This window comes from Chiloscyllium punctatum, chromosome 2, assembly GCF_047496795.1.
Source record: "Chiloscyllium punctatum isolate Juve2018m chromosome 2, sChiPun1.3, whole genome shotgun sequence".
Classification (NCBI taxonomy): Eukaryota; Metazoa; Chordata; class Chondrichthyes; order Orectolobiformes; family Hemiscylliidae; genus Chiloscyllium; species Chiloscyllium punctatum.
Window position 1 is genome coordinate 112651303 of NC_092740.1, and position 18667 is coordinate 112669969.

At 41.3% G+C, this 18667-nt stretch overlaps 1 protein-coding gene across 3 annotated transcripts in view; it reads left to right on the forward strand.

Moving 5' to 3' along the window:
- gldc (glycine dehydrogenase (decarboxylating)) overlaps positions 1–18667 on the forward strand; it is a 173334-nt gene that overhangs the window by 13011 nt on the left and 141656 nt on the right. For 2 of the 3 annotated variants that reach the window (XR_011962969.1, XM_072587326.1), the window contains exon 3: positions 9287–9422. The exons of the other annotated variant lie outside the window; for it this stretch is intronic. Coding sequence is in view for 1 of the 2 variants with exons in the window: in XM_072587326.1 (XP_072443427.1) it covers positions 9287–9422 (136 nt within the window). In the remaining variant the exon portion in view is untranslated. The remainder of the gene's footprint in view (positions 1–9286; positions 9423–18667) is intronic. 3 annotated transcript variants of the gene reach the window in all.

An 18667-nucleotide genomic window follows, 5' to 3' on the forward strand; every position in this document is an offset into this window, starting at 1 on the left:
TGGTATTTTTATTGTCAACCCCCTCTGAGGTATGGGGAGGGAGACACATTTATCTTCCTTGTCATAAACATGACTATGAACGGTAATCAGGAAAGGGAATTAGGGTTTCAATTCTCTCTCATCACACAATCTTATGCAATGATTTTGGAGGAGGAGATAAAGTGTAATGTAACAAGTTTGACAATACAAACTTAGGTGGGTAATTACACTGAGGGCAAAGTAAACTGGCTATAACAACATATGGACACATCAAATTGTGGAACATACTGTGTGGAAGTGTTGAGTTGTCTATGACAGTTTTTTAAAAGCTTAGAAAACTAGAATGGTTTCTTTAAAAAATTGAATTTTCTAAAAATCTCAGTAGGACTTGGGTATTGTTGATATTCATGTGCAAATACAGTAGACAATTAGAAAAGCAAACAGTATCCTGCCTTTGATTAGAAAAGGAATTCATTAAAAAATCTTTTATTACATTAATGTTGGGTTTAGTAGCATCACTTAAGTATGCACAGTTATTAATATCTTAAAGAAAATATCTTAAAAAGTGGACATAGTGGCGTAATGCTAATTACATTGTTAGTCCAGAGCCTTAGACCAATGCTCTGGGGACATAGTCATAGAGCCTGGATGTATGCTGAACATGATTTCAAACTAAACTAGTCCTACTTGCCTGCTTTTGGCCCATATGCCTCCAAACCTTTTCTATTCTTGTATCTATCCAAATGTTTTTAAATATTGTAATTCCTCAGGAATTTCATTTCACATGTGAACCACCCTCTGTGTTTAAAAAAAAAGTGTTTCCTTTTCATGTCCTTTGTCAAACCTGTCTCAATCATCTTAATGTGCCCCTAGTGTTGAAATCCCCTATCCTAGGGAAAAGGCAACTACCATTAACTCTTATCTATGTTCCCCATTATGTTAGAAACTTCTATCAGATTGACACTCAACCTGCTACATTCCAGCCTATCTCGCATTTGTTTATAACCCAAACCTTCCGTACCCAGCAACATGCTGATAAATTCTTTCTGAATCATCTCCAGATTGACAATATCTTTCCTATAACTGGGTGACCAGAATTGGACACTGTATTCCAGAAGAGACCTCAACAATGTCCTGTATAACTTTAACAATGACCTCCCAACTCCTGTACTGTAAGGACTAAGCAATAAAGGCAAGCGTGCCAAATACATTTTTAACCATCCTGTCAAAACGTTACGTAAACTTCAAAGAATTATGAACCTGAACCCCATGTCCCTCTGTTCTACAACACTACCCATTATTTATATAAGCTTTACCCTTGTTTTACCTTTTATCCGAATTGAAAACTATCTGCCATTTTTCAGCCCATTGACCCATTTGATCAAGATCCCTTTGTAACCCTAGAAAACCTTCTTCACTGTCTACGATGCCACCAATTGTTTCAAATCCCACCATAGCAGCTGGTGAAATTTAATTTGAGTTTATAAATTTGGTCTTAAATTTTAAAGTTGAAAAGTGGTGCTGGAAAAGCACAGCAGGCCAGGCAGCATCCGAGGAGCAGGAGAATCGATGTTTCGGGCATCAGCCTCATTCCTGAAGAAGGGCTTGTGTGCCAAGTAGGCTGAGATATAAGGTGTGGGGGGTGGGGGGAGGCGGGAGGGATTTGGGGAAGGGGCATTGGGAATACGATAGGTGGAAGGAGGTGAAGGTGATAGGCTGGAGAGGGGGTGGGGGCGGAGAGGTCAGGACGAAGATTGCAGGTCAAGAGGGCGGTGCTGAATCTGGAACTGGGACTGAGATAAGGTGGGGGGAGGGGAAATGAGGAAGCTGGAGAAATCTACATCCATCCCATGTGGTTGGAGGGTTCCTAGGTGGAAGATGAGGCGCTCTTCCTCCAGGCGTCGTGTGGCCAGGGTCTGGCGATGGAGGAGGCCAAGGACCTGCATGTCCTTGGCGGAGGGGGAGTTAGTGTTCAGCCACGGGCGGTTGGGTTGGTTGGTGTGGGTGTCCCAGAGGTGTTCCCTGAAACATTCTGTAAGTAGGCGGCCTGTCTCCCCAATATAGAGGAGACTGGCTGCCTACTTGCAGAATGTTTTAGGGAACACCTCTGGGACACCTGCACCAACCAACCCAACCGCCCCGTGGCTGAACACTTTAACTCCCCCTCCCACTCCGCCAAGGACATGTAGGTCTTTGGCCTCCTCCATCGCCAGACCCTGGCCACACGACGCCTGGAGGAAGAGCACCTCATCTTCCGCCTAGGAACCCTCCAACCACATGGGATGGATGTAGATTTTTTCAGCTTCCTCATTTATCCTCCCCCCACCTATCTCAGTCCCAGTCCCAACCCCCAGATTCAGCACTGCCCTCTTGACCTGCAATCTTCGTCTCGACCTCTCCACCCCCACCCCCTCTCCTGCCTATCACCCTTACCTCCTTCCACCTATCGCATTCCTAGCACCCCTCCCCCAAACTCCCCCCCCAACTTTTATCTTGGCCCACTTGGCACACCAGCCTCATTCCTGAAGAAGGGCTTGTGCCGGAAACATCGATTCTCCTGCTCCTCGGATGCTGTCTGGCCTGCTGCGCTTTTCCAGCACCACACCTTGCAACTCTGGTCTCCAGCATCTGCAGTCCTCACTTTCTCCTTTTTAAATTTTAAAATCCACCTTGCAAATTGTGAAACTATCTTAATTACTGTAAACACCTATTTCTGTCACTAATGTCCATTAGGGAAGGAAATCTGCTGACATTTAAGCCATCCATTTTGTGGGCATTTAGGGCTGGGCAACAAATGGTGATCTTGCCACCAATGCCCAAATCACATCAAAAAGATGAAGATTTATTGGACAATGCTATTGTTATTGAGGAGTGGATTTAACGCATTGGGGTTTGGCAACTCCCTTCATGTAAATATTAGTGGATATATCTCCAAGTGGGCAGGGAACCCCTAAAGGTGTTACTGTTACTTGCCCACACTCTCGAAGTATTGTGGAGGTGGGGGGCTTGGTCCCTCATTGCCTAGCAATAGGCCTCAAATAGCCCTCGACACTTTTGCTGTGTTCAAAACTGCAATATGGAGGTGTCAGGTGCTTATGTCATTGTACACAGTTTTACATGCACACTGCTATAACTTGCATCTATCTCTCAGTGTAAACAGTTGTGCCCCAGAAATTAATATTGCAATGGGTATTGCATCGACCAGGCTTATTCCCCTGGGATTTGACATCTTTCAAACACAGAATTTCTTAAAGGGCTTGACAGGGAGATGCTCAGAGGATGTGTCCCCTGATTTGGGAGCCAGAGACTTCTGTCTCAAAAGAAGAATTTGGCTGTTTAGATTTGTGATGATAAATATCTTGAAAGATTGTGGATCTTTGGAATATCTCATGAAAGGGATGTGGCTGCTCAGTGATTATGTACATTCAAGATTTTAGATTGGTTGGTTGATGGTTTGGAGACACAATTAGGGGCTGCAGATGCAGGAGGAAGGTGAGATAGAAATGAGGCAGGTGAGATTTAACAAAGATCCAACAATCAGTGTTGTGATGGATGTTGTATGGGGAAGGTGAGAGGGCGAGGCACTAATCACCAGTGGACCCTTGTGTGATCCTTGCCTAGAGGAGTTGTCAACAAGATGTGATTTTTATTGGTTAGAGATGGTCACTTATCTTGTTTCTTCTTACCTTCCCTTTTACTGCACCTCTGGATCTTTGTAAGGACCACTTAAACATCATCCCCTGCAAGCAGCTTGCAGATTTCATTCTGATTCCTTAATAGATTCTTCTCAGTTGGTTAGTGTGAACGAGCAGTTACAGAACAGAATATGCATTTGATATCATGAACTCACCAAAGGAATACTACAAAATGTGCACTTCGAGCTCATTATCTGAGCTGCAGAATAAATTGGATGTAAAATGTCTATTGGCAATGTTTGAAATCCCAACTGTTTTACACAACTAAGAATTGGCTTTTCTACTACTTACTTTAGTGTTTCTGTCATGTGTGAATGAAGAGAAGGTTCATGTGGCCATTTCTTTGAAGTGTTGGAGTATCTGCCATAGTTGAATGTAGCTGAAAAATGTGTTGCTGCCTGACCTGCTGCGCTTTTCCAGCATCAACGGAGCAGGAGAATCGACATCTCTGGCATATGCCCTTCTTCAGGAATCAGCAACACATTTTTCAGCTCTGGTCTCCAGCATCTGCAGTCCTCACTTTCTCATAGTTGAATGTAGGAAGGAATATCAATCTGTGTACACTGCAAACTTCAGAATGATGCAGTAATGTTGCAAGTGCTTTTTGTAAGATTGTTGAACCTTGGCCTTTGTTCAATCAGGCTGCAAACTCTGTCAAATGGCATTGTGCAACATTGATTTAGGAACAAAAAGCAGATTGTTCCCCTGTGCTGAACAAGCAGCTGCTTAGCAATGTTTGTCCGCATCAGTTTTTTTTTGTTGAAGCATTTTTCATTCATTGGATTTAGATTTTTCTGACTATATAGCCTGTGCTGTATCCTTAACTAACAAATGAAATTATTTAAACTCCATTATCCAATATCTATACGAAGGATGACTGCAGCCATTCTGTTCAGTAGTATTGGATAGTTTGTCAGACTAAAGAATCTTGAATGTACTTAGCTCCAAGAAATAGTTCAAAATGCATGCTGCTGAAATGAGAACTGTGCAAGAAAATATTGGACACAAGTAGTTGTGGTGTTCTCAACTATAAACGTTAAAATCCACAAGCGAACAATAAGTGCTCATCATCATTACACCAGTAATTGGATTATTTAAACAAAGTGAGATATTCAGCCCCAATACACACAACAGGAGTGTTAGCAAGATTTTTGCTGACACTCCTGTTAACAATGTAGGAGATAATGGAGCCTTGCAGCAAAAGAGGGAGGGAGGGAGGGATACAGCTGTGCTGAATGAGGAGATTCCAGGTCTTAAGACCCAGTTACTTGAAGACATGGCTGCCAGCTTTGGTATGATAGGAAATCTGGGATGCACAAGAAATCAAAACTGGAAGAATGCAGAGCTCTGCAGGATTTGAACATGTGGAGTTTGAGGCATTGCTGGACATGAAATGGATGTAGAACTTTAAGCATGCTGATGGACAAATGGGATTTAGTAAGATGGAATGGGGCAGCAGAGATTTAGATGTACTGGAAAAGTTAGGAGAGAAGTTAATATTTCCATTTGTGTTCCAGCAGGATTCAAACAGTAAGGAGCAGTTTAGGGGAAGAGTGGCAGGTACTGATAGTGCTTGGTGTGGTCCAGCCTGATGTATGGTTAAATCGGTTGCTTACCATAAAACATTGAAGTTGTCATTCCTTGGATTTAAGCTGGGGATCATGACTGGGAGAATGGCTTGATTGGGAGAGCAGGAGGATTGCACAAGAGAGGAGGGCATTAAAAATGAAGGTATGGGTGTGATTGAGCAGATCAATAACTGGAAAAATGTCTTGATTGGAGAGCCAAAGGCTTGAGAGCTGGAACGTATTTGTAGGTTTGTTGTAACCATAATCTGGGAGATCACTTTGCACCCAACAAACCATAGTACCACCCATCCCCTGCAACAGATGTGGACGAAAATGTAGTGCAAGTGTATTCCGAGACAAGGATGTGGCCAGAAATTGACTTGTCTCCACTGTTCGCTTGTAATAAGCAAATGTTACAGACCACAGCAAGGCTTTCGCATTCCTTGGCAGCTTTAGAGAACTGACAGCAGTTCTTTCTTTTTAAATCATAACCTAACTTTTGAAGTGCATTCCAGTTCTGTACCAACCTAATACTTTGAGGATAGTATTGTTTTTAATGACATCTATGCAATAGAGTAAACAGAAATATAGAAAAGAAGTGCAGAAATAGGACATTTGACCCTTTGAGCCTGCTCTGCCATTCCCCATGATCATGGCCAATTACCTGACTCCATACTTTATTCCTGCTTTCACCCCAAATCCTTTGATCATTTTTAACCTGAAGAACTATATCTAACTCCTTCTTAAAACCAAAGTGCAGCCCTTGATCTGGCATTTTCCTGAAGTGGCTTGTGTTTTTGGGTACTTTAACAGAAGGTATGTTGTTTTTACTTTCAGAGCTATAGCTTTTTAGTTAAATAGAAATTTAAACATTTCCTGTTTTCTGTCTCACTCCACCCTCAAGAATAGTGAAGTTAAGGGGTGGAATTTGACTTGCCTGTCTGGAGCTTTTAAAAGAGCAAGTGGGGGAATTTAACCTGGAAGGAGGTGAAAATTTAGTTTCCTGATGGTGGGTTCAAATTTTGTTATTGAGATCGCACTTTTCATGTGGGTTGGTTTTCTTGACCAGGTGCAGGGGAAACCTTTTGAACTCATTAGCATGTTATGCATACTCTGATATCCCAACCGTTGTACTTTTGTTCATACATGCAATCTTGTAAAGCAAAAACAGAAAACATGTCTTCGCCATCTGGGCTGTGCTGGGTAGAAATTTCACTCAAACCCTTCAACGAGTATTTTCTCAAACATAAATTAACACCAATCCAATGGTGTGGCTGCCATAGTCTGATTATAGAGCATCTTTCTGGCTGATCATTGGTGTCATTATGGTGTTAGAACATAGAACAGTACAGCACAGAACAGGCCCTTTAGCCCACGATGTTGTGCTGACCACTGGTCCTCATGTATGCACCCTCAAGTTTGTGACTATATGCATGTCCAGTAGTCTCAAGTATTCCCAATGACCTTGCTTCCACAACTGCTGCTGGCAATGCATTCCATGCTCTCACAACTCTGTAAAGAACCCGCCTCTGACATCCCCTCTATACTTTCCTCCAACCAGATTAAAACTATGACCCCTCGTGTTAGTCACTTCTGCCCTGGGAAATAGTCGATAGCCAGAGACGATCTATGCCTCTCATTATCTTGTATACCTCGATTAGGTCCCCTCTCCTCCTCCTTTTCTCCAATGAGAAAAGTCTGAGCTCAGTCAACCTCTCTATAAGATAAGCCGTCCAGTCCAGGCAGCATCCTGGTAAACCCCCTCTGAACCCTCTCCAAAACATCCACATCTTTCCTATAATAGGCGACTGGAACTGGACAGAGTATTCCAAGTGCGGTCTAACCAAAGTTTTATAGAGCTGCAACAAGATCTCACTACTCTTAAACTCAGTCCCTCTGTTAATGAAAGCCAAAACACCATATGCTTAACAACCCTGTCCACTTGGGTGGCCATTTTAAGGGATCTATGTACCTGCACACAAAGATCCATCTGTTCCTCCACACTGCCAAGAATCCTATCCTTAATCCTGTACTCAGCTTTCAAATTTGACCTTCCAAAATGCATCACCTCACATTTATCCAGGTTGAACTCCATCTGCCACCTCTTAGCCCATCTCTGCATCCTGTCAATGTCCTGCTGCAGCCTACAACAGCCCTCTATACTGTCAACGACACCTCCAACCTTTGTCATCTGTAAACTTGCTGACCCATCCTTCAATCCCCTCATCCAAGTCATTAATATAAATTACAAACAGTAGAGGTCCAAGGATAGAGCCCTGTGGAACACTACTCACCACAGACTTCCAGGCAAAATATTTTCCTTCTACTACCACTCGCGGGTCTCCTGTTGGCCAGCCAATTCTGTATCTAGACAGCTAAGTTCTCCTGTATCCCATTCCTCCTGACCTTCTGAATGAGTCTACCATGAGGAACCTCATCAAATGCCTTGTTGAAGTCCTTATTCACCACATCCACAAGTCAACCCTCATCAACTTTTCTAGTCGCATCCTCAAAGAACTCGATAAGGTTTGAGAGGCATGACCTGCCCCTCAAAGCTGTGTTGACTGCACTTAATCAAGCCATGCACTTCCAGATGGTCATAAATCCTATTCCTCAGAATCCTTTCCAACACCTTGCAGACGACAGACGTGAGACTGACTGGTCTGTAATTGCCGGGGATTTCCCTATTTCCTTGAAGAGAGGAATTACATTTGCCTCTCTCCAGTCCTCGGGTACGACTCTGGTGGAGAGCGAGGATGCAAAGATCTTCACAAGTAGTGAAGCAATTGCATTTCTCGTTTCCCAAAGCAACCGAGGACAAATCTTGTCCGGGCCTGGCGACTTGTCAATCTTAATGTTTGGCACGATTCACCCCACAATTGGCACTCAGCACCAAAAGCATGGATGACTGAGCACCCAATTTCTCATGCATTAAATATTTTGTGGATTAGTATTGTTTAGAGAGCTGGATAGAATTAGACAGCTTTGGAGTGGTGTTGCAATCTGCTTTGATGGATGTTTGCTAACTTTTCTGCATTGGGTTGCCCCCTGTAGTGACCTTTGGCAACAATGGATAGCTTCTGTCCACATGTTCATTTCGGGAACAAGGTATTGGGATATAGTATTAGCTTTGGGTGCAATCTGGGCACAGTCTGTCTGCAAAGTTGCATGTTACGAGAAATTTGTTTCGCTCGTGTTTCTGATCAAATGCATTTGCCAACAGCCAAATGCAAATTCTGCCGAGATCCAGCTCAGTTGGGCTGTGATTTAAATTAATTTATGCTTGAAAAAGTACTCCTTGATGGGTTTGAATGAAATTTCAGGTGAAAATGGGTCAGACAAAATGCAAGATTGAATCATTTCACTATTTGTGTATAGGAGTATGACAGACTAGTCCCTTGAGCCTTGATGTGTGCTGACCTTTACATTCCTTAGTAACGTGGGTTAACAAAAATCTATAGGTCGGGCATTGCGCATCACTTACAGAAGAGTTGCACACCACTACCGCTGCCAGCCCACCATCACCTTTTGCCTGTCCCTTCAGGGGAGGCCATTTTTTGCTACCTGATCTGGTTTGTGCATGATTCCAGAGACACCTATGTGGTTTACTCTTAATTACCCTCTGTAATGGTAGGTTTAAAAACTTAACTTGAGGCCGGAGGAGAGACCTGAGTGGATAGGTAAGAGGATGGAAGTAGTGACCAGAAAACTCTGGAAGCCAAATTCTGAATTCAACCAGTAATAACTGGTCTTAGTAGTAATTGTGTTCAATGTATATCTTAAATTTACCTAACTTAGCCAATGTTTTTACTTTTGAAAATTAAATGTGATTTGAATTGAATTTTTCATTTTAATGGTGGGGGTGGGCAAAGGAGGGAGTCTGAAGGATGGTTGTTTTGCAAAATAAATTATGAATGCACACTCGAGCAAAGCTTACCAGCCTTTTGATTTTTCCTTCTTTATCAGATTGTGGTAAATTAACTTGTTTGTAACCTTTAAGTGAGATTAGTAGGTGCAACTTTTTGTTTTCTTTCCCTCCCTTAGGTGAAAATGAAATCCTTGCCAGTCTACACAAGATTGCAAGCAAGAATAAAATCTGGAGGTCTTACATTGGAATGGGTTATTACAACTGCTCAGTACCACAAGCAATTCTCCGCAACTTGCTGGAAAATTCAGGATGGTAATGCAAAAGATTTCTAATTTCAAACATACTACTCCCAAATAGTCCAATTTCAGGAGTGACTGGTTCCTAAGTAGTTGGATATATAAAAGCATGTAACTGAGTGCCCTGAGATAAGCTGAGACTGGAGGATCACCAGTTTGAAGCCTTTGTGTCTGGCAAGCTAATTGATTTTAGCTGTGTAGTAATTGGAATCTGCAACTCTAGGCTAGAGCTGTAACAGTTCCCGCTCCAGATTTTGTGAGCAGGAAACCCTGTTACTGTTGTACTTATATCTGACTCATCTCTCAAGTATTGAGGTTTTGTCAGGATTTCAGTTAAATAGCTACTTGTGACTATTGCACTATTCCAAAAGAAGGTCAGAACTGAAGGCACCTATGCAGACAGTAGAACCTTTTAAGAACTCTCTGCCATTGGATCTGAAACAGTGGCACATTGGTATGATGGCATGAAACTGGTGTGGTGCAAAACAGCAGGTCACTTATTCAATGACATTTCTGCCAGTGGTATTGGTGGGGAAAAACCTACTCTGCTGTTCTCCTTTCAGATCAATGAGAAATGCAAATAAGATTTGTTATGCATTATCAAAAGGATACCCACTGTATTTCTCACTTTGAAGTTCAGCAGTTGCATGAATGCCTCCTATGTTTGAGCTTGTCTGAGAGATTGGGGTTAATGCCAAGAATCTGAGAAAGAAAATGTGTACTGTTGTGGGTGGGCATTGCTCATCACCATGTATTGCATAAGTCCTTTACAGCCTGCTGTCAAAATGCCTTCTGGAATTACTTAGTACTGTAATTTTATTGTCATTGGTACACTTATGTCAGAAAGCAAGCTGCTACAATTGCTGTGTGTATTACCATTCCAGTATTGTCGAAGATTTTTTAAAGTTAATCTATTCACCTCAAACTTGGTTTATTCAGTGAATGTTTAAAACAATCACTTGGCTCATCAGTATCAGTTCTGATCTTCCTCACCAACTGTTTATGCAGAAACTGTTAGCAATGTCCTTTGATTACTGTGTCATGCTTTACATTGTTCATTTTATTCATCTGTCACTTGACTTTGCATTGCCTTAGCTTGGTTCCAGTTGTGTTTTTGTTAATCCAATGGTCTTCCTCCAACTTTCACCCAGTCTCATTGAATGCATGCTCTTTGAATGACACTGCATTTAATATGTGCCATTTTGACATATTGAATTTATCTGAAACTGTTTGCGACAGAATTAATGTTACAATTGCACAGTTTTGTACATGATCATATCCTTACAACTTATTAATATTGACCTCCCCTCTGTGATGGGAAACAGTTTCCATTGCAATAACCCAATCCAATGTGAGTTTTATTTTACCCCAGGACCGTGAACAGTGAATTTGCAGTTTTAATTTCAGAATCTGTTTTGCTTTTTGGTATAACTTTGTTTTGATGGACCTTTTGTATTCATGGGGTGTGGCCATCACTAGCTAGGTCAGCATTTATTACCTATCCCAAATAGCCCTTGAGAAGGTGGCAGTGAGTTGCCTTTTTGAACCACTGTTGTCCTCAGCTCTCTTAGGGAGTTTCAGGATTTTGTCCCAGCAACTGAGACAGTGATGAGAACTTTCCCAATCAGGATATGTGTGGCTTGGAGGGGAACTTGCTGATAGTGATGTGGCTAAAAGTGTGGCACTGGAAAAGCGCAGCATCTGAGGAGCAGGAGAGTCGATGGTTCAGGCATAAGACAGTCATCACCTTCCTGATGAAGGGCTTACGCCTGAAACATTACCTCTCCTGCTCCTCAGCTGCTGCCTGACCTGCTGTGTTTTTCCAGCTCCACACTTTGACTCTGACTCTCCAACTTCTGCAGTCCTCCCTTTCTCCTGCTAGTGGTATGCCCATGCATCTACTACCCTTTTTATTCAAGGTGGTAGAGGTCATAGGTTTGTCAGAAGCAGATTAAAGAAAATGGGGAGGCAAATAAAAATTACAATGATTTTTGTAATTGGTGAATAATGAATGTGGAAAGGAGATTGTGTTGAAACTTTACTGTAAGTTCAAGAGGGTTTTAGTTTCTTGTTGTTGAACAGGTCTTCAAATCACGTTCTATTTTTCAGCCACTAATCATGGGACAAATATAGAACAAAGCGAGCATTAACTTGAGATTGGCACATTCAAATAACTGGTTATGAAAAAGCCTTTGATATGCTGCATTAGTCAGACTTTCTTCCTATTTGTAGACAAACTCAAATTGAATCCTGTGACTTGCATTGGACCAAAACATCTCTAGCATTTCTTTCATTATAACCTAATCTTAATATTTGCAATTGGTAAAGTGTATTATCCCAATGATTAAATTATCTTTCTCCGCTGCTTTGGCTGTGTGAACAGTACTGTTATTGTCTGACTAACTGCTAACACTGAGTATCAGGAACATCTGATGATCTTTTGAAACCTTGCTGCATGGCCAGATTAACATAGTCCAAATGTAATATCTGTTCAGGTAAATAGGTGGTGCTAATTTGGGTGAAAAGAATTCTCAAGGATAGGGCACTATAAATTTCAAAACTAATTTTGATTCCTTCAACTATTGTGTGCAAACTCGCTTGCTTGTTCACTCACTCATACACACTCAAAGTCACAAAGCCTTTGACAAAATTCCCTCCTCAATCCGTCTTCAGACGTTGACTCAGCTGATCACATCATTCTCATCCAACATTTCACCATTGTTATCTAGCTGGTTGGGACTGCTGTTGTCTATTTCTAGTCTTAACCAACTAATCATAGTCAGAGACTCGCTCTTAATGGCATTTCTTCCTGCCAATGCCCAATTCCTCTAGCATTTTCTCAGAATTAATCTTAGCCCCACTCCTTCCCGCCCCCCTCCCCCCCCCCCCCCAACAATTATTCTCAACATGCTGCCTCTTAGACATTGTCCAACTTCTGCCCTATGAAGTAAGCTCTGCTGCCCATGTTTTCCTTTCGGACCAGTTCCCCTATCGTCCCCCTTCTCAGTGTTCCATGATGGATCCCAAACCATCAATGTTTTCAATCGAAATTTACTTGCACCTTCCTATTTTCAAATCTCTCTGTGGCCTGGTTTCCCTCCACCATCTCTCTCTCTCTCTCTCTCTCTCTCTCTCTCTCTCTCTCTCTCTCCTCCAACTCCGCAATCATCCAAGGTACTGCACCTCACTAATCCTATCCACTTAAGCATTCTCGATTTTAATCACTCCTACCATTGTTAGCTCGGTTTTCGTCATAAGCTGTGGAACATCCTTCCTACATATCTCCACTTCATTAAAGCACATTGAAATATATCTTTTTGACCATCTTTTGTCATTTTTTTGTTTTCTAATGCTGCTATGAAGTGTCTTAAGTTTTTTTTTGATTGTGTTAAAGTGCTATTGAGTTTGTACTTTCTGTTGCATCACTAACACAAACCAATTGCAGGGATCCTCAGCAGATTATATAGAACCTGTGCTCTGCTTCCATTGATGTACATGCTGCTTCTTGAACTGAATGGCAAAACTAGCATTTGTATATTGTGGTTATAATGGCAGCTCAGTTTCTTTGTAAAATTGACCACCTCAGGTGTTTGAACTCGTAAAGTGGACAAACACAGGAATTGCCTTCTGTGATTTCATGGACTGGATTTTATCAAACAGATAGTGGGGGCGGGGGGGGGGGGGGGGGGAGAACCAGATTCTAAATTCTGCGTCATGTTGGATTTCTCTGAATCCAGAATAAGGTTGGGTTCATAAGCCTGCAAGTGCCAATCCCAATGGCTTCTCTGCAAAGGTGGTGATTTCAGACCTATTACAGGAACTGATTCTGGCCTTATTTGTTCATGCCAGCTTGGAATTGTTTGAATTAAGGGAGAAGCCTGTTCTGCAGTTGGGAACCTTTTTGACTTGTAGGTTGAAAAGTATAGGAATAGAAAATGTGAGAAGCTCAGCCGGTCTGGCAGCATCAGTGGAGAAAGGAACAGAGTTAATGTTTTGAATCTGATTTGGCTCTGCTGTTGTGGTTCTGTTTGCTGAGCTGGGAATTTGTGTTGCAGACATTTTGTTCCCTGTCTAGGTGACATCCTCAGTGCTTGGGAGCCTCCTGTGAAGCGTTACTGTGTTGTTTCCTCCGGCATTTATAGTGATTTGTATCTGCCGCTTCCGGTTGTCAGTTCCAGCTGTCTGCTGCAGTGGCTGGTATATTGGGTCCAGGTCAATGTGTTTGTTAGAATCTGTGGATGAGTGCCATGCCTCTAGGAATTCCCTGGCTGTTCTGTTTGGCTTGTCCTATAATACTAGTGTTGTCCCAGTCAAACTCATGTTGCTTGTCATCTGCATGTGTGGCTACTAAGGATAGCTGGTCTTGTTGTTTCATAGCTAGTTGGTGTTCATGGATGCGGACCGTTAGCTGTCTTTCTGTTTGTCCTCTGTAGTGTTTTGTGCAGTCCTTGCATGGGATTTTGTACACTGTGTTGGTTTTGCTCAGGCTGGGTATCTGGTCCTTTGTCCTGGTGAGTTTGACTCTTTTGAAGAAGAATCCTATCAGACTCAAAATATTAACCTTGTTTCTGTCTCCACAGATGCTGCTAGACCTGCTGCATTTCTCCAACTTGCTGTTTCTATTTCAGATTTTCAGCATGTGCAGTATTTTGCTTTTATGTAAGCTTAAAACATATTGCTAACATCATATTATGTATCATGTTATGATGAGTAGGTTTTTAATGTGGTAATTGATCAGGTTCATTTAGAATAGTTAAGTTACCATGTAATTTAATGGCATTGTGAAGGTGGAAGAGCATTCGGATGGATTAGATTAAGTTATCCAGTGGATAAATTGCTCTTCTACGTTGAACACTATTGAGCTTTAGATTTCTACTGTGTCTGTTGTACACCACACTTTTGACCTCTTCACTGGCATATGACCCTCTGTTCAGCCTTTTGAAGCAGTGGACCAGGTGACCATATGTTGTACTGCTTCGAGGGTCTTACTGGATTTAGCTCTGAATGTTTCACTGACGTTTAGTGCAATCATGAATGCTTTGCTGAACTCCAAAGCTGGCTGCTGGTATCAGCTCAGCACTGGTGTTTGCTGTTCAAGCTGCTATGAACTTTGTTCAGATGGACAGTTTTATGAGCATTTCAAAGATGTCTCCATGATACAGTGGGGTTCATGAGTTCTGCCCATAGTGCATACTGGTGAGAGAACAGGGAGATATGGGGAGAAGTCAATATGGAAGTATTAGGCATGGAGGAAGGATGAGAGACTTAAGGGGTGGTTATGGGGGTGTGAGTAAGTATTGAGGGCTAGAATAATTAAACATATTCCTGTTTTGCTGACTGAGAATGGTTGAACCAGATTGATTGATTTGGGTGCTCAGTCTACTAAATGCCTTCACAGTTTGCAGAAACCAGAGATCCCTTAGTGTGACCAGAATGAACATGACATCCTTAATATGTGAGATAAATGCCCACTGGCTTGTTTCAAGATCAGCAGTAAATATCACCTCTTCGCAGTTGAACTTCAAATACATTTAACTACTACGTGTCTCTGCAGTAACCTTAGCAATGTTATTTTTCACATTGTTGCATTTCAAATGTTAAACAAATTTCTTTTAATAATATCAAAAATCGTAGGCAATCAGATAATGAATAGTACTAAAGTCAAGGTCTTGAATTTGGTTTTGCATATATATTTAGCTTGTTTTGCTTTTAAAATATGGATAACACCTTGCTCGTGCAGATTGAAGAAGTGGGGAGGAGAAATTGCATAAGTTTATCACTGCACAGTTTGATGGAGGGTATAAGCTAGTACTAAAATGCTTTGAGATGATATCTGTATGTTGGCACCATGGGTACCATCTCTCTGATCTAGAAAGTCCAGGCTTAAGCACCACTCCATGGATGATCAAGGAAGGTATGTTTGTATTGCAACTAACTCAACCTATCAATCTGCCAAACACCTGTCAGTGTTTGGTGGTAAGAGCAGGAGAGATTCCTCGTCAGCCACATGGTGGAAATAACATTGGAGCTTATACCATCACTATTCACAGCCCAAGGATGTATATACACAAGGTCAATGTTGCCATAGCAGTTCTTTTTCCTTTGAGGGTCAGCTGGCTTAGTTGGCTGGACAGTTGGTGTGGATCAGACTAGTGTCTCCTGAATCAGGTAGGTTACCAATAATTCCTCTTCAGATTTATCTACTGATGTGCATTATGTGAGGTATTATAAGTGTCTCATATCATTTGGTGTAAAACATGAGGTGGTGATTGTGACCTGTCACCGAACGTTTTGGTCTTGTGGATTGCCAGCAATGTGCTCTGCACTGCCTGTGCTCCAGCTGGAGTCCATGTGTCAGATTCAGTATCCCACAAATACTGAACATAATGGTTGGGAAAAGGGTTGTACTCCCATTCTTGTCAAAAGGAGTGAAATAGGGGTTACATCCTTTTGCACTAGTAATGACTTTCACCCAGGGAGCTTAGAATGTTTGTTTTTGGTTTTATAACCTTAAATTTGCTACCTTTTAAAGTTGAATGAGGGTATGTTCTTCTGACTGACTGCGAACGCCATAAAGTGCAGTGTATGTTTTTGTGTAGGCTAATGGATTAATGGGTAAGGTCAGAGCGTGCAGAGTGAAGGGACATGTAACAAAATGGAGAGTGAGCTGAAAATAAAGCACAGACCAGTGAACATGGAAAATTGGGTCCTTCGAGGAACATTGCTGGGACTAGTGTTCATAATTTATATTTATTCGATTGAGGCATCAAAGGGCTTTGGAATTAAAACAATTTCTAAATTTGTAGGCAACACGAATTGGAAGGTGTAGTTAACACTGAAAAGGTATAAATTCAGAATGTTAATAGACTTGTAGAACTTGTTGTTCAAGGCCAATTTACCAAATAGACTCATGCAAAAGTCAAATTTTAACTTTTAAGATTAAATTTGTAGGGTCGACTGTTACATGGATGCTACTTTTGAGGGTCTGAAATTCATGCTACAGTCCAAAAATATCATCTCAATAGCTGAAGCCCAATTGATCTCTAAACAAAGAAAAATAACACAACGGACTATTGTAATTACAAGTGCTACAGGGAACTGTAGGGTGGTTACCACCTGATTCTGATCTGATGCATCTGAAACTTTCACACCATTTTTCCCCTTTTTCTCTCATCTACTGTTGTTTTAGTTTTTCAAACTAAATGTATTAAGCTTTTATTTCTGATAAAGTTATCAGACATTTGACTCTAATACAGTCTCACCGATCATTGTAACAGCAACAGCTGCATGGTAATTATAGTGAAGAAAATGCATATAAGCCTCACTTGTATAGGAAATGATGGTGTGATAAATTTCATATCACACTAATTATAGTCCTTGTTTGATAATTAACCTAAGAAATCTGTAGCTTAATGTTGGTCTGAATTGTATGTCAAACACAATAGCGCAAAAAGAAATTTGCTTTCCTCTTCGTGGCATTCATGTACAGGATAAGTACCTTGACTCTCAAATGTTGATCTGTTATGCGAAGAACTAGGTCAAATTTTACATGAGCTATATGGAAAATTCCAGATTTGTTTGGCCAAAAATAAGGGGTCAGCTTTTACAAGATCGACCTTTATTCCAGTATATATGGTATACAACTCCGCTAAGTATGGATAATTACATTTAGGTAAGAAAATTTAAGATCATATTTCAAATGGAAATTTAAGACTTAAATGTGGTCAAGAAGTAAGGAGACCAGTACCTAAAATTCATACCCTCATGATTGAAACCTAGCCTGACTTTTTCTCCAATGTTGGGCATGAAATGTAGATGTTGCTCTAAAAAAACAGTGTGATTCTTTCCTGCCAGGTTAAACAGGCAGCTTTGTCCAGAAAATGTGGAGAGCTGGTGAGGTGGGGTGGAAGTGCTGCTTTGAATTGAGTTTTGTGTGCACATGTCTGGCAGATGGTGCATTGTGCAATCAGCAGGAGACTGAATCCTTCCATTTCATAAATATAGCCAATGGTGGCTCTGTGGTTAGCACTGCTGCCTCACAGCACCAGGGGCCCAGGTTCGATTCCAGCCTCAGGTGACTGCAATCTCTGCTGACATTCTCCCCGCGTCACCAAGGTTTTGCTCCAGGTGCTTTGGTATCCTCCCACAGTCTAAAGATGTGCAGGTTAGATGAATTGGCCATGCTAAATTGCCCATAGTGTCCAGGGATGTGTAGGTTAGGTGCATTAGTCAGGGGTAAATATAGAGTAATAGGTGTAGGGGAATGAATCTGGGTGGCATATTGTTCAGAGGGTCGTTGTGGACTTGCTGGGCCAAATGGCCTGTTCCCCACACTGTGGGGATTCTAATTCTGACTGAATATCAAAGAGGCCCTATTTTCATTTGGAAAGCTGCAGTTTTGGTAAGATATATTCTTCACCAATCACTTCAGGTTGTGATCATAGACAATGTGGACATAACCAAAGCCAATTTAGCATGCACAAATTTATGTCTGAGGAGGTAAAAATGAAGATATGCTAATTATGTATAGAACCTTCATTAAATCATACTGGACAATGTACAATTCTGTCATCATATTGCATAGAGGACATAGATGTATGGAGGTATGCAATTCAGATTTACATGCATGTATCAGAACACCAATGTTATACCATTTAGGTTTATCAAATATGACTAGTTTCTCTATTCTTTTGAAATCAGAAGGTTGTGAGGTGACTTAATGGAGATCTTTAAAATGGTAAGGATTTTAAGAGTTGGTGTAGAGAGACTGATTCTTCATTGTGGAAGGGGATAGCTAGAATCCATATAAGACCATTACCAAAACAAAGTTCAAGTAGGGCAATGGTGGTTGGGAAATGTTTCACCCAGAAAATAGTGTGAATTGTTAGCAGATTCCAAACCACTTTGAGAAACAGAAGGCATTTCTGTCTTTTTCTTTTGTGAAAAGAGTTTGTACTGGCTAAATTTTGCCATCCCATACCCCGTGTTTACAGATGCTTCCTGCTTATGAGCTCAGACAAATAGCAGCTATCTCCTGTTTCTTCTTAGCCTGAAATAAATTAACAAACTTGACAATGTGGTTAACCAGTTCTGCCTGACTCCCTTCCTCCTTCCTTCAGATTCAAACTTTTGATAACCATTTTTCCAAAAATGAATCCGTTTTTTTGTGTATTGCAAGTTACAATACAACCAACAATTAAGCGGTCCCTTGTTCTCCATGCTTTAAAAGAAATCTTTTTCCAAATGCCAGTTGAATATATA